The sequence below is a fragment of the Colossoma macropomum genome, unplaced genomic scaffold, assembly GCF_904425465.1.
Source record: "Colossoma macropomum unplaced genomic scaffold, Colossoma_macropomum, whole genome shotgun sequence".
NCBI lineage: Eukaryota > Metazoa > Chordata > Actinopteri > Characiformes > Serrasalmidae > Colossoma > Colossoma macropomum.
In genome coordinates, this window is record NW_023494790.1 from 30,540,802 (window position 1) to 30,556,321 (window position 15,520).

Genomic DNA, 15,520 nt, shown 5'->3' on the forward strand with positions numbered 1-15,520 from the left:
GGCGAGCGGAGCAGCTCATTGGCTGTTCGCGCTCACAGACGTCATGGACGCACATGGGGCGCCGCTTTTAACTCCTATAACTCGAGTTTAAAAGCTCTTAAAAATATAACATCAGTGTTAAAATGTTTTATGCTATTCAGTGTTCAGGAAATGACTGTATCCTTTTACATATATAAACTATGACTTTTCTCAAATGCTCCATGTTAACTCATTCATTTTGGACTCGCTCGGGAGCGCCCTCTAGCGTTTGAGAAACCCGGAAGACATTACAGGGAGGTAATTCTCCTGTCCACAAGTTCTCTGTACTAAAGATGTGGTGGTGTTCTGTTTTGTGATTTAGTGTGGTAGTATCCCGTTTACAGATGTTAATGTCAAGTTACATCAAAAATACATAACAGACCAAAGGGGGGAACTGAAGATTGTAGTCCCAACTCTTTCTCTGCATACTTTCTTAGCCCTCTTCAGTGGTTAGGACCTCCACTGAACAGGTATTATTTGGATGGTGGATCATTCTCAGAACTGCAGTGACGCTGACATGGTGGTGCTGCTGGAGTTTTTAAACACTGTGGCCACTCACTGTCCACTCTATTTGAAAAACCTACCTTGTTGGGTCAAGCTTGTAAATGTAAAGTCAGAGACAATAGCTCATCTGTTGCTGCACAGTGTGTTAGTCATCCTCTAGTCCTTAATTAGTGGTCACAGGAAGCTTTGGCTGAATGTTTTTGGTTGATAGACTATTCAGAGTCCATCAGTGACACTGAGGTGTGCACTGCTGTGTCTCATTCTCTCATACCAGCGAAAATGTGGCAATGAGGAAAAAAAACATAAAAAAAGATGAGACTTGAATATAGCCAGACTTAGTTAATGCATGTCAGTTTAATTTTGTGGCTTAAAAGGAAGCAGAACAGAGTGAATGGCAATGGCAAGAAAGAATACAACAGCTGACTGATAAACATTTCAATATTATATTTATATATATATTTATATATGTACATACAAACATCAGTAAAATTTTGATTTTACAATTAATTACAAGAATGCAGTCACTTTTTTGTATAGATTAAATAAAAATCTTAAAAAATTGCATAATATGAAAAGTAATTTTTACAATGCAATTATTGCATTACACTGATGCTGTCATTAAAACATGAACAGCTGACAGTTTTAGTGTAGTCATATCCCTCTCGATCTCTGATTGTCCTCAGTCCAAGAAGAAAATGTTATTGAACTGTGTTGCACACAGTCTTTTCACCTCCTCTGTAAAGCAAAAAAGGAAAAACGTCTTACACAGTAACAAAAACAGTCCAATAAACCAACCAAGCAATCAGTCAATAAACATTGACACCTTTTAAAACCACTTACTAAAAAAAAAATGCAACTATATTTCAGTCAGTGCACAATAACATACCATTCACTTCGATCAAGTTGGCATTCTTCTGGTTCAAAATGACATACAGTTCCCTCTGATCCGACTTCTTGCCCACAACCCAGTAATCGGTCATCGCTTTTACAATGATCTCCTCATCCTCATCAACCCTGAGAGATAAGAGAGAGGGGACAAAAAGACAATGCAACAGTTAAACTCAGAATTTTGATAATGCTCAGCATCATTCTAAACCAATTTAATACATTCCCTACAGGGAACACACCTCTGCAAATTTCAATTACTTTTTTTTTTGCTGAATTTAATGTATCAGGGAAAAAAATAAACATAACATGTGGCCTGTGCAATAGTTATGGCACATTTTTTTTTTATTTTGTTCCAATTTGTTACACTGGTAAATGTCATAATTGTTCACTATGTAAACTTATTTTCACCTGAAAAATAAATAAAACATGTAATTTGACCAGCGATGTCTGACTGTATTTGTCAGACACATCAAATAAAGCATCAGTGTCTGATGTAGCAAATAAAACTTGGACCAGAACTGAGAAGGTGGCGTGATTCAAGATAAAATTTGATTTTTATTATTTTATTTAGTAGTGAGGAAACGCTGTTGGACTGACCCCCTGCAGCTTCCCAGATTAAAGCTTTCAAACTGCACATCTAAAAGGATGATAAATTAATGACTGTTTTATAAAATCTATGATTTATTAATGTGGTGCTTGAAGTCTGATCACCCTGTGTGACTGCTAACAGACAAGCCATACTGGTCTTGTGTAATTTGGTGTTACCATTGTTAATGTAACCACTGTTCAGGGAATCGTCACTGATCTCTTTTTTTTTTTTTACTGAACACTGTATAATACCATATGTTATATTGTTTGAACATACGTAGTGGGTTTAACTCTGTGTCACATCATGCCTAGCCTCACCTTTAACCTCCTTATCCATCTTAAAAATCCTTGTAAAACAGATTATGGCTTATAGCTATAATATGCCAGTGCTGCCATCTCTGTGCAAGATCACACAAACCCACAGGCGACAACTCTATCGAGCAGTTTATGTTTTCTCATTAAGTGTTGTAGGGGTGTGGCTGTGTATGCATAGTAAAGCTCCAGGGAAGTTTATTAATGTGATGTGTTTACACAGAAAACCATGGCTCAATGGTCCGAGACCACTTGAAATGCTGAAACGGTGTGAAAATGCCTTAAATCTACCCTCCCTGTACAGCACTGTGTAGTGTGGAACAGTATAACCAGCCTTCTCAAGTTAATCAAGTTAATCATACTGGGTTGTATGGGAGAGGGGAATTGGTATTTGCTTGTTCCATCACTACAGTGTACTGTAATATACAGAGATGGAGCATACCGTGCAAAGTCACAGTTGATGTCTCCAAGGATCTTCATGAGGTCAGGGTGAACGGAGGTGAGGGACACGCTGGCCGTCTTGCGCATGTGGATGGTGCTCTTCTCAGCCAGGTTCATGTGGTTAAAGTATATGAACTTAAACTGGGGTTCCTTTTCTGGCCTAGCCATACAAATGCAACACATACAGGCTTTATTGGCCACGAGATATTCAAATAAATATACAGAAATGCACTGGATGGTCTACTCATGCCCTAACAGTAACAGGTTTACTCAAACCACTACAACAGACTTTCAGTGTCAGAAGTGAAATGATCCCCAAGCTATACCTCCTGGCCAAACAGCCACATGGCCAAGAGCTCAGATCAACAGATGAAGAGATAACAGTGGTAATAAATGTTCTTTCCCACCAAAACATTCTACATGGGTGTTATTTTACCTTAAATATTTTAAACAGAGTTTGTGAAACAATAAAATGGACCATGCACCCTATTGCATGGCAGCATATTTTGCACTGTATCTTCTCACATATTTACACTGAGAGTTTAAAGTGTCATTCTCATGGCAAACGTTCATTTAACATGTTTTTGGGGCTCTCTCTAACCACTGCATCTGCTGCCACTGTTAAAGTCCATCAACATCACATCTTTTGAGACCCTAACACAAATTTATACATCATTAAAAGTTGAGGAAAATCAGAGCAAAACCAGAGCAAAACCAGCCACTCCTAGTTGCTCAAACTTTAACATATCAAGCGGAATGTGTAGTTACACGTGTAACATCACCACCAATTTTTGCATGATCATTCCATGTTCCAAGCTTTATGTTATCATGTTCATTTTCAAATGCAGCTGGCTAGTAAGTTTCAGAAGGCTGTGGATTCTTACTGACCCTGATATCCTCCGGTTGATGTTGTACTGTTCACAGATGTCTGAGGCTAGCAGAGTGAGCTGAGGACCAACCAGAGCGTCCAACTGCTCACAGAACTCCCGAGTCAACTCCACTGATGCTGTGAACAAGATTAGAATGAAAACAGAGATGTTTAACTGTGAACTGGTTAATTATATCAAATTATCTAATTTCTTTAAATAATTTTATTGTAATCTACCCAAGAAGCACAAAAGCTTTTAAATGAGGCACTCACCATTTATCATAAAGCACACAGCTGCACTCATTGCCTGCAAGACAGATCATGGAGTAGTCTTAAAATTTTCAGAAACATGCTGAATCTGCAATCTGTTTTTTCTTCAGCCGTGTAAACATGATGGTATGAGTCAAACTAATTAAAAGGAAATTCCACAGATTTTTCAAAATTTCTGGTAAAACAAAAGTTTTGATGTAAAATCTATCTATTAATGGTGGACAGGTGCAGGTTCAGATTTTACACTATTTTAATTAATATTACACATAAAACCGCAACCCCTGCTTCCTATCAATACCAAAGTAAAGAAAAGTTGGTATGTATGTCTATAATGAACCATTCAAACTACTCTGAATGACTTTGTTTATATCTTAGTGATTAAATTATTATATTCACAGAAATTCTGAAAAATCTATGGAAATCTTTAAATATTGACATTAACACAATAATAAAATACTACTTGACAATATAAAATCTCACTTGCTGTTGTTGCTCACTGTATCAGACATTAGGAAAACTAGCCAAAGAGTGAGCCTAAATAGGGTTTAGGCAACTCCTGATAGGCTATTATCATAAACAAAAAAGAATATACTATTATTATTATGTTTAGGATAGCCAACTAACAAAGTATAATTTTCCTGTTGATCTCACCTTGTAAACTATCAAATGGAGCTCCTCGTAGCTGTCCTCTGTGTTCACAAATATTCTTGGAAATCTGAATTTCGCCTCTGGATCTTTTAAGTTGGCAGGTCCAGTTAAAAATCTAGTTAACAAACAAAAGCAAAAACAAACAAAGACAATTAAGTTACACATTACGACCTGACTGCGGAATTTACATAACAATGTATATCTAAATATTAGTATACAAAATATTTGGCTGCACATATTTTGCAGATACGTATACACACCGTCTATGTGCCAGTACCTTTCTGTGTCTCCAGGTTATTTTGTATTTATTGTAGTGTCTGTATTGTCTATTTATTGTTTTTTTTTTTGTAGTTACTGTGTATATACATAATGTCTGTCATCCCACTAGTACACGCACACTCATGTCCTTGTCTTAATGTTCATGCACCAGAGAAGTAGCTCAAGCATGTTTTATTATACTGTACCACTGAATATGTATAATGACGAAGTTGAACTAAATTAGTAAAAAAATGTAATACAGAGAGCACAGAGTCTATTTCTGTTTGATACAGACGTATACAATTTATAAATAAAATAAATAAATACACAGGAAACATATCAACAGAAAATTACACAAGCCTTCAACACCAAGTATAATATCAAATCTGTTAGTATCTAATTAGTTCACTCCTTACTTTTGTGGATCGTACCACCCCTTTAACTTATCCATTCTCCCAATACTAAAGCAAGCAAGTTATAGCTATGCCCTCCTAACAAAAGCTGTTCCCAAAGAAGTCGCTGACCTGATGTTCCCCTTCAAAGTGGCATTTACATTCACACATTCAACTACCTAAACACAACTACCTTCTCATGTACATCTAAAACGGCTAAAGGAGATATTTCTGAGAAGATTAGATATATAATAATCCACTTGCATAACTACGGAGAAAGTCTGAGAAAAATAAGTGGAAAAAAACAAAGGTTTCCAAAACTGGGGTTAAAAGATGTATTAAAAATATACAGAAAATGGAACTCCTCACAAGCATGCAAGACCTGGTAGACCACCAAAACTGACACCATCAGATAAACAGTACTTAAAGCTTTCAACTTTGAGAGAAAGGAGAAAATCAAGCTCCACTCTTGATTCAGATCAAAATAAAAATCCACAGGGGTTTCTGTCCATCCTTCCACAGTGAGAAGACAACGCTATGAGTCTGAAACAATGTGTAGCTGTCAAAAAGCCATTACTGAGAAAATGAACTAAACAAAAAATATGCGACTGTGAACTAGAACACCAGAGTCTCCATTTGTAATCATGATTGCTTGTCATAAGAAGCAGAAAACTGCAACCAACTTCTAAGGCTGAACTTTGGAAGCATGTAAAAATATCCCTGCAGATTTCTTTGAAAAACAGAAATCAAGTTGTAATAAAGGCAAATGGTGGACATAATAAATAATGAAAAAAATCTAATTGTTGAGGCTTCCGTGTAATTATCTGTTAAATATATGTTTTCTGCTTTTTTTTCTGATGCTGAGTTATTTGGACTTAATGGCGGTTTTGACCAGAAATTAAATAAATGAAAGGGTGGTCTTTTTTGCACAGTACTGTAACAATAACAACGCATAAATAAATAATCCTTTTTATATAGAATCTAGAGAATAATCTCTTTTCTCAGGCACTGGTCTAATATTTACCGAGACGTGACACTACTGGCCTGTAATCACCTTGTGACCAGATGGCTTTGTAAAGGAAATGTTCAATCCGCTGATTACTAGTGTGTGAGTGTATGTGTGGCTAACTAACACTCATGCTACATTATCCTCATAGCCACTCTCAGGGGTCGACTTCCTCTCAGTCTCACATAACACCTTAGAGTTGGTTCAGGTAGTGTTTGCATAATGTTTGTAGAGCACACACATACAGTCACTGTTGCCTGACACTGTATAAGAATTCAGCACACATTTCTTAATCCTGCTCTTGGTCCGGCACAGTTTAGGTATTCCTTTACTCAATAAACCTGATCCCGTTCATCAGTTGACTATTGGGCTCACATCCAATCAGCTCTTTGCTATAGGTGGGAAAGGGCCCATATTCCACAATTTTTCTTGCATTTTTTTCTAGTCTACTTATTGGGTTTATGTGACTTTATATATCAAAAACAGTCCTAATTCATTTTACACAACCATTTCCAAACCACTCTTTATGACTTTTTGAATTTTTAATTAAACAGGCTGATTTTGTTACTGTGCCTTAAAAACCGAAGTAGGTAAATTACTTCTGTTCTAATCGCCTGTGTCTCATTCAAAAAGACATCTGAGCTAAAACACTCCTTATACCTTCTTGGGACTAATCTGCTGTAGGCTGACTAAATGGATAAACGTAAATGCGCTGGTTTTCATGTCATCACGAAAACAGTGAATTCCACAAGCTGTATTTGCAGCTTAGTTTTGAAATACGGACAGCAATGTTTACACACTGCATTAAGCCTATGTTTAGAAATAAAAAGTGAGTAATTTTTTAAGGTTTTCCTTTAATTGAAAACTTTAATAATTTACTGTGCTGACATGTTGTCAAAGTTAACATGTTAATTTCACTAGTTTGAAGTTTTTTGTAGTTTTTCACTGGTGCTAGAAGGATAATATTGGAAACAAGTAAGGGAAGCTTATACTCCACCAATTAGGATGCCTAAATCATCACACATGTGCCTCATCCACTTTGCATGAAGCTTCCATTACTTGTTAGCTACATTAGCCTCGTAACTCCAGCTCAAAATTAAAGAAACAAACTTCACTTTAATCAGGCTGCTTGATAAGAGCAAAGGCTCTGGCAGGCCCGTGCACACCTACTGTCAGTAAAGTGCAACATACACTGTGCTGGCACACCTGCTGATCTATAATCCAGCATTAGTTACAGAATTAACTGGAACACTTTTGTGTTTGGGGCTCACTGTTGTTTGCCTGCCACCAAAGCACTTCAATTACTCTTAAGCTACCTGATCACAGGCAGTCTATCTGAGTTGGGCTTCACTGACCAAGCCCAATGTCTCTGACACCTCAATCCAGCACAAGCAAGGATCAGTGCTGAAGATACTCCACTTACCTCCCATAATGCAATAGATTCCCTGCTACCTCTGGCCTCAAAGGAGAGTCCCTGCCTGCAAGCTGCAACACCAAACACAAAAACATAGTCACTGAGGGGTGACACTATATTAGAATTCAGCACGCATTCCACTAAAGTGGTGTTTCTTGATTCTGCTCTTGGTCCTGCACAGTTTCAAGCATTTCTTGACTCAACAAAACTGAGCCAGTTGTCAAACAATTTGGAATGGACAAACTGTTCATTAAATAAAGGTTATGAAAAACTATGAGTACCATGACATTCTTTTTTAGTCTATCGCCCCTTTTGTGGATAGCTTCTTTTTGAGACCTAAACATCAAACATGAGCTTGTGCGTGTGATGTTAACACGAAGACATATGACAGGGTCTGAAAAACTGAAATCTGACCCAATGCCTCTAAGTTTTACATTATTTCAGGCTATACAGGGTAACCACCTGCAACAAAAAAAGCTTACACTGTGCAATTTAACAATCTTTCTGCTGCCACCTTAGCACTCCCCTGCAGTTTGAAAACTGCTAGCCTAAAAGTATTTTTCCAAAGAACAACTTGAGTAGTACAAAGTACAAAAATACCAGGTCAAAAAACTACTACAGTGGAACTGTTTAGTTCATCCAGCATCTTATCTGCAGGGAAACTGAGGTTAATCAATTTCTTTTTGAAGCACTTTTCATCTAAAACAAAAGGCAGAGGTATGACCCATCAGAAAGCACAAATGCTATCACAAACATAAAAGAATGACAATCACAAAAAGAAATAGCAATTGTAAAATATAAAGGAGCAAAAGGTAGATTTCTTTCCTCACAAATATACTAAGTAAGTGTATTATGACCTGGAAATGATACGGAAAGTAAAAAAATCGATCAAAAACGTCAATCAAACAAAAGGCCAGTTTCGAAAATGTTCATACCTCAGGTTCTGTGTGTCTTGGGAACAGTGAAGTCGTCAGGTATTTGTAAAGAATACGCATGTCATCTTGCTCCAGCCCACTCCTGCAAAAGAAAAACCATCTATGAATCAACACAACACAGTCTATTATTAAAAAAATATTACGATTACTTGGTAAGTTCATTTTTGTCATTATTCAGTTTCTGACATAAGTTGAAAATGCCTGTTGTCCTTTACATTGTGTGTAAATTTTATGATGAATGGACCAAAAGAAATGACCCAAAACGACATGGAAAAACATCTGGTTTCATTGACTTACAATTGACTTTGGGTATAAAAGGGGCATTCAAGGTTCAGTCACTACTTCGTGAAAAACTGTGTGAGTGAATAGTGCAATAGTTTAAGAACAACATTTCTGTGTGCACGATTGCAAGGAATTAAGGGATTTCACCATCCACAGTCCATAACATTATAAAAATATTAGGGAATCTGGAGCAATTTCTGTCTGTACAGGGCAAGGCCAAAAAACAATACTGAATGCCTGTGACCTTCCATCCCTCAGATGACACAGCAGTAAAAACCAACATGTTTCTGTAATGAAATAACCACATTTATATTCTGAGGAATACTTTAGAAAACTTTTTTGCAGTGCTGAATTTATCTGAAGTACACGCTAAGCAGTAATGAGTGCATTTCTTCAACATACCATATAAGCTGGTCATTGTAGAGGAAGGCTGTGTATTTCACCAAGCTCAAACTCTCCTCTACTCTGTTGACAAAAGACTGGATCTTCAAGTAGGTCATCTTGTCCAGAGGGAAGAAGCTGATCCCCCCAAACACATCCAGCAGGTCACATGACTGAAGGTGCAGTGTCTGCAAGTACTAGAGTAAGCACAAACGCACAGTAAGCTAAGCATGCAATCTAGCTAGCCAAGCCTACATTAAAACACAATAATGATACTATCAGTGATACAAACTTCAAAACAAAGCACTTCAAAATGTATGTTCTGGGTATTTCACCAATTTTTCAAAATTTGTACATAATTAAATAATTAAGATGTAAGTAAATTCCCAGTGGGTTGACATTAAATGCTCCATTCTAGAGAAAATTACCATGTTAGGATTGTTCACAGCAGTGGTAATGGGAATCAGACATTGGAAGTATTTAATGCCTCTAAAGGCTCCCTCAAGTTATTACAAGAAATAGCCATAAAAAGTTGCCTGATGTCGAAGACATTTTTTTACAGTCATTTTGAGAAGATTTTTGGGCCTAAAATGCATTATTTTTTTAAACAAAAAGAAGAAGTACACGAAGGGCAATGTAAGACAAAATAGTCCCAAAAAACAAAACTTTTTTTTCCAGATTTATCACTATTATATCATTATCAACATTACATAAAAAACGGATATGCAGGTTCACTGATCATTTTGGATAGTAAATAACAAGGTTATACTTGTTGTAGACATTGCGATCCCTGGTCCCCATCACCACCACTACAAAGAAAACCAAGGAGGCAAGTTTCTCTACAATGAAGCATTTTACATCAAACCAGCGTGGCTTTGTTTACATCTCAACGAGTGAATTATGCTCCTTTAAGGAGCGGTCACTGACACACACTGGCCAGAATTCTATAAAGAAGAATAACAACCACACTATAATCCTGGATTCTAGAAGTAGCTAACATAAATACTTCTCATAACAACAGTCGCTATAATAGTTACCTTTTATACTGGACTTTGTCACTAGCATTTCAAAAAAGAACTAGTAACGCCTGCAAGTGATTATGGTGATTATGGCGAGTATGGATGAGCCTCGGTGAGGCTGACGTCACGTAATTTGACGATGGGGAACACTGAGAAGCTGTACTGGTGTGACTTTGCAGAGCAGTCATTGACATTTCACCTTGGGAACACATTACACTTTCACTGAGAGCACTAAGCTAGGGCTCAGGTTTGGGAGGAGGTGACAAGGAGGGTTTCCCCTGACCGGAGCTGAATTATTCAAACAGGTGAGTAAGCATGATTCCTTCAGTGGGGAAATTTGAACCAGAAGACTGATAAGACAAGCGTCTGTTCTGTACAAATGAGACTGTGGACTGTGCTGCTAATAGAAGAGAAGAAAATTAAAGCTACGGTTGGCCGGGAGGTCAATCATATTCCTGAGCAGGGGTCACACTAATGAGCTGTCAAAACACAACAACCTTACTGCAATAGTACTTTTTTATTTTCCGGTCTGGAACGAAACAAAATCAATAAAATCTAATATGAAGCGTGAATGTCATTAAATGTTTTACATTTTTAAAATGCCAACTACCTTGTCATTGTGTGAACACTGCATGACAACTAGACCAATAAAAATAATCTAAAATCACTTGGAATAAAATATTATTAGTTTAAAGAGCCCATATCACAGACAGTAAAACTTTCACTCATTTTGTTTTTTTTTCCCCAAACAAAAGAGTTTAATGTAGTACGTAAACAGTTTCAAAATGCCATAACTTTCCAGTCCACACAGCCTATATCTGAACACTAAACTTCAAAAACAGCCTGTTTTGAATTCACCGTTTCTGTGATGTAACTAGAACCAACTTATTTACATCTATCCGCCTATTCAGCCTACATTAGTTTACTCGTGCAAGTTAATACTGAAGTTCTAAAGAGTGTTTCAGCTCTGAGTGTTTCTTTGATGAGAGATTTTACTGCACCATCAGAATCAGAGCTCATTTATATCAGTCATAAAAGGACAGTAACAAAAAAAACTGTTTAATAAAGAGATAAAAAGAAGAAGTTGGAAAATGATCATGTAGAAATTAATTACAACCATTTTTGCTATATGAAAATCACACAAATGTTAAAAGTGGACCTCTGGGACAAAGTACAACACAAGAAAAATGTAGGACATGGACGCTTTAATGTACATTTAAGTTAAACAGTGTCTCTAAAAAGTTTCTATTTTAGATAGGTTATTACAATACCAATGACAACACAATAATACGCTACTCACACTAAACACACAATACACACCCTTACACAACTTAGTGACTAATGTGGTGAGGATTATGTTCTCAATTAATAGTTTATTTACCTTATGTTTATTTATCTTACCCTGTAGAAGAACTTTTCCAGCTTTTGCCTAAGTAGCTCCACTCCACCAGCCTCAAATGCCCTGCTGAAAGTGCCATTGAAGAGCTGGAGACAAAAACAAGGGCACAGGAACATATAACTCTGACTAAGAAAACAAGCTCAACACACAAAATAAGGGACTTTAGAATCAGGGTCATATCAAATGGAATTTACCTTATACATGCTGTAGCACTGCTGTAATACTGCCCCATACACAGAGTCCTTTAAGAAAGAAGTAAAAAAATGCTGTCATACTTGTTCATGGTAATATACGCCGAGACCAAGTGTAAGACATTTAAAAAGACAGGCTAAGAAATAATAAGGTTCACCACAACAAACAAAACCTCAAGAAAAATACGAACGAGAATTTCCTCTTCTTGGTATTCTATAGTTGGCGGCTTCCCATCCTTGCTGGGTTTTTCTATCATTGGATTCCGTACGACCTTAAAAGACAAAACACAGGAAAATTTATTGATAAACTTACCTATTGCTCCCAACCTTAATAGGAAAAAAAGGCATTTAAATGCTCACAAAGGACTACAAGTTGCGTTATTAATTTTAATAAAATACATATATGCTATAAAAAGGCTTTTGCTTAGGTACCATGACCATCCAGAAATTCTCCTCTGGCTCATGGAAGAACTGCCTGTTTTTCTGAGTGTGAAGGGACTTCGCTGGCTTTGTGGGACAAAAGGTCCTAGAAACATGTTATAAAGAGGTTATTCCTGGACATAAAATATCAACAGATTAGACCAATTCAAGCTTGTTTTATACAAAAAAAAATCAGGCAGAATAGTAAATTAAGCTGAATGTTTCTGCCATGCAATTTAGACCATTCACTTGTGATCATAAGGGTGAAACGTCAGGGGAAGCTTAACTCACTTTGTTGCTGCAGGGCTTGTATTAATATTGTTCGCCATTTTAAACATTTTTTATTGATTTTATTACAAAGAAATAAAAAAATGCAATCGACAGCCCCTTATGGACCACTTGCTTCCCCTTGGCATAGGTCCAAAGACTACAAGAGGGTTGTTCAGTCCACAGCCCACAGGTTGAGAAACCCTGTACTACACGATTACCAAAACATAAACTAAATAAACGAATACAGTGGCTTCACACGTGAACAGGTGATGATCATTACGACTTAATACAAAACAGAATCTGCAATCTGAATGTTTATATTGTTGTTATTATTAATCAATATTACTGAATTACAGAGTCACATTCTCAGTCAAATTCCCAATTCTTAGTTTATTCTGCACCTCATAAGGTTAGATGGCTTATAAATACTGCACACAATGCTCACCTGGTAAACTGAACAATGGCCTCACAGAGTCCAACATTGCGAATCTTTTCATTCTTCTCCACTTCACTAGGATGGTAAAATAAGATCTTTTTTTCCTCCTACAGGACACATAACCAGTCATTTGAACAAAGAAGCCATCACTGGCCTTTTAACTTACATAACTAGTAAAGGTTATCATTAATCCGGCCCATACTGTAATATGCCTCTTGAACTAAAATGCAGCACATAAACTGAACTGGCACTTGTTAACATAATTGTATTTCATGTGTCACTGACATGTCATAAGATTTCAACAGTTCTCATTTTGTCGTCTGATAAATCTCTGGAGTTCAGGTTTTCTGAAGAATCACAAGCTATTCTTGTCAGCATTGTTAAAATATAATGTTGTCCTCAATTAGCTCTGGTTCTGTTTCATAGAGCAGATCTCCTTATAAAGCTGTCTTGAAAGTGGAAACAGCTCATACCTCTCCCTCTCGTGGTCCAAACTTAGGGTTATAGATGAAAAAACTTAACAGGGATGGAGTGTACTGTTTTTCTTGCATTCCAGAAGCCATTCTTGGGCTGAAACAGGAGAAAGTTAGGGATAACATGAAGTTGAAGTTACTATCTTATTACAAATCAATTGGAGAACGCAGAAACTTTGCTTAAATCTTAATCAGCATGTCAGTACCTAATCATCAGCATTTGAGTGGTGTAGGTCTAAAGTTCGTCAGCTTTTCAAGCAGTCTGATGGGCATGCCTTTGACCTGTAGCAACAAAGATTGGCAGAAAGGATACCTTTCAGTAGCACATACCAAGACCATAAAACCTGGAACACACACACTATATGGGCATAAATATGACCAAAGTGTGGACAACCCTTTTTATTATGGAATTCCAGTACTGAAGGGCTTGCTTCACTAATTAGAAGGGGTGTCTAGATACTTCCAGACATAAAGTGTGTGTACATCCACACACTACACATACAAACACACAGCCCTACATATACAACACATATCATACACACACAATTGGCAAACGTTTCTACGGAAAAGATGATGAATAGTCTTATGGGAGCCAATTCAGCCAAATTTCTGTATAATTCAACTGTTGACATGAAATCATTCAGAGTAGTTTGATGTAAAATGGTGTCAGATTTCTTTACAACGGTGGCAATAGTTAAGTTGCAATTATCTACTACACAAATACAGGTATTTAATTTACTATCCAGAACAAATCTATATACATGTGTTCTGAGTTTTAAATGTATTCTTTGGGGACTATTTTGGATCATTACACCCAGTATGTACCTCCCTGCCATTATTGTGGCTTTACAAAATACATTTCAGGCCAAAACCTGGTCTCAAACAATCAAAAAACAACATCTCAGGCATCATATTTGTAACCATTTAATATATACAAATTTTCTTGCTAGGTTGCTACTGGAGGCATATAACACTCAAGAAGTCTGGTACCTATCATCACTGTGAAAAATTCTGAGTCTGTAAGTTTCTCTAGAATTGAGTATTTCACATCAAATCACTCTGAATGACTTTGTTTACATCTTAACCACTTAACTGGGTAGGTATTTTGAAAAATACGTGGAACTGCCCTTTAAGTTTCAATCTAAGCTGCTGGAACTGGAGACCCACACTGCTCATTGCCCGCAGCAGAGCTAACTGCAAGCCAGTAGAAAGCAGAGTAGAGCTAAAAGCACTGCGGAGTGAAGTCTCTCAGTGCTCTTATGTGTACAGAGAGTATAGCTCAATTTCTGTCACACCTTGTCTGATATTAGAGCTCAGTCAGCAGACACACAGTGGGCTGAGCAGTCTGGGGTTAAACTAGTTGAGGTGCTTTTAAGAAGTTCTGAGCAGTTAAACTGCCACAGCATCAGTCAAATCAACGCCTATTCGGTGAACATGAACTACTGCAATAGGAGTAAATAAATAAATGAACAACACAGTAAACTAAGAGCCTAAGCACAGCTAGCTGGCTGCGGCTAAGCTAATTAGCCCACTGTGCTAGCCTGTTAGCCTCTTTAGCTCCAGAACATGAACGTTCCCTCACAGTTTCAAGGCTTCAAGCCCAGAAGACAGAAGCTGAGCTTACCTCTTACAGCATGGCAGTGTAGAAGACAAAAACGAGCAAGTTTATTATTTTATAAATAAAGAGTGAATATCAATGAGACTCAACAACACAAAACACTTCTTCCTCCTGACGGAGCTCCGTGTGTAGCTGCTAAAACCGCCCGGGTAGATGAATTGCGGTGTGACACATAGTTCCACATCATCATTCAGCCCGGCTCTGTTTTACTTCATGCTAACGGGAGTTCCAAGCATCGACTTTGAGGACGACAGTCGTCTGACCCATACGGGTTTCATACGAAGCCTAGGTTTCCTTTCTTTTCTCACTGAATGAGCATGTATTCTTTAAATACACACTTTAAATATATTATTTAATTCCAAAATGAATTCCAAACACTAAAGTAAAAAATGTGATAATAATAATAATAATAATAATAATAATACATAAACCAAAGGCTGTTTTCATACATTTCTAAAGATATTTGAGATTTTGTCAGTGAACCATTTA

At 37.1% G+C, this 15,520-nt stretch overlaps 1 protein-coding gene across 1 annotated transcript; it reads right to left on the reverse strand.

Moving 5' to 3' along the window:
- Positions 1–857: 857 nt before the first annotated feature.
- On the reverse strand, positions 858–15,168 carry ccz1 (CCZ1 homolog, vacuolar protein trafficking and biogenesis associated). The gene is made up of 17 exons (XM_036573042.1): positions 15,038–15,168; positions 13,620–13,695; positions 13,414–13,510; positions 12,950–13,047; positions 12,247–12,340; positions 12,006–12,086; positions 11,818–11,865; positions 11,626–11,709; positions 9,227–9,402; positions 8,543–8,624; positions 7,617–7,678; positions 4,541–4,652; positions 3,893–3,926; positions 3,640–3,757; positions 2,753–2,911; positions 1,409–1,536; positions 858–1,257 (listed from the first exon to the last, which is right to left on the reverse strand). The coding sequence occupies exons 2-17, from the start codon at positions 13,631–13,633 to the stop codon at positions 1,202–1,204; spliced, it is 1,443 nt and encodes a 480-aa protein (XP_036428935.1). The 5' UTR covers positions 13,634–13,695; positions 15,038–15,168; the 3' UTR covers positions 858–1,201.
- Positions 15,169–15,520: the final 352 nt, after the last annotated feature.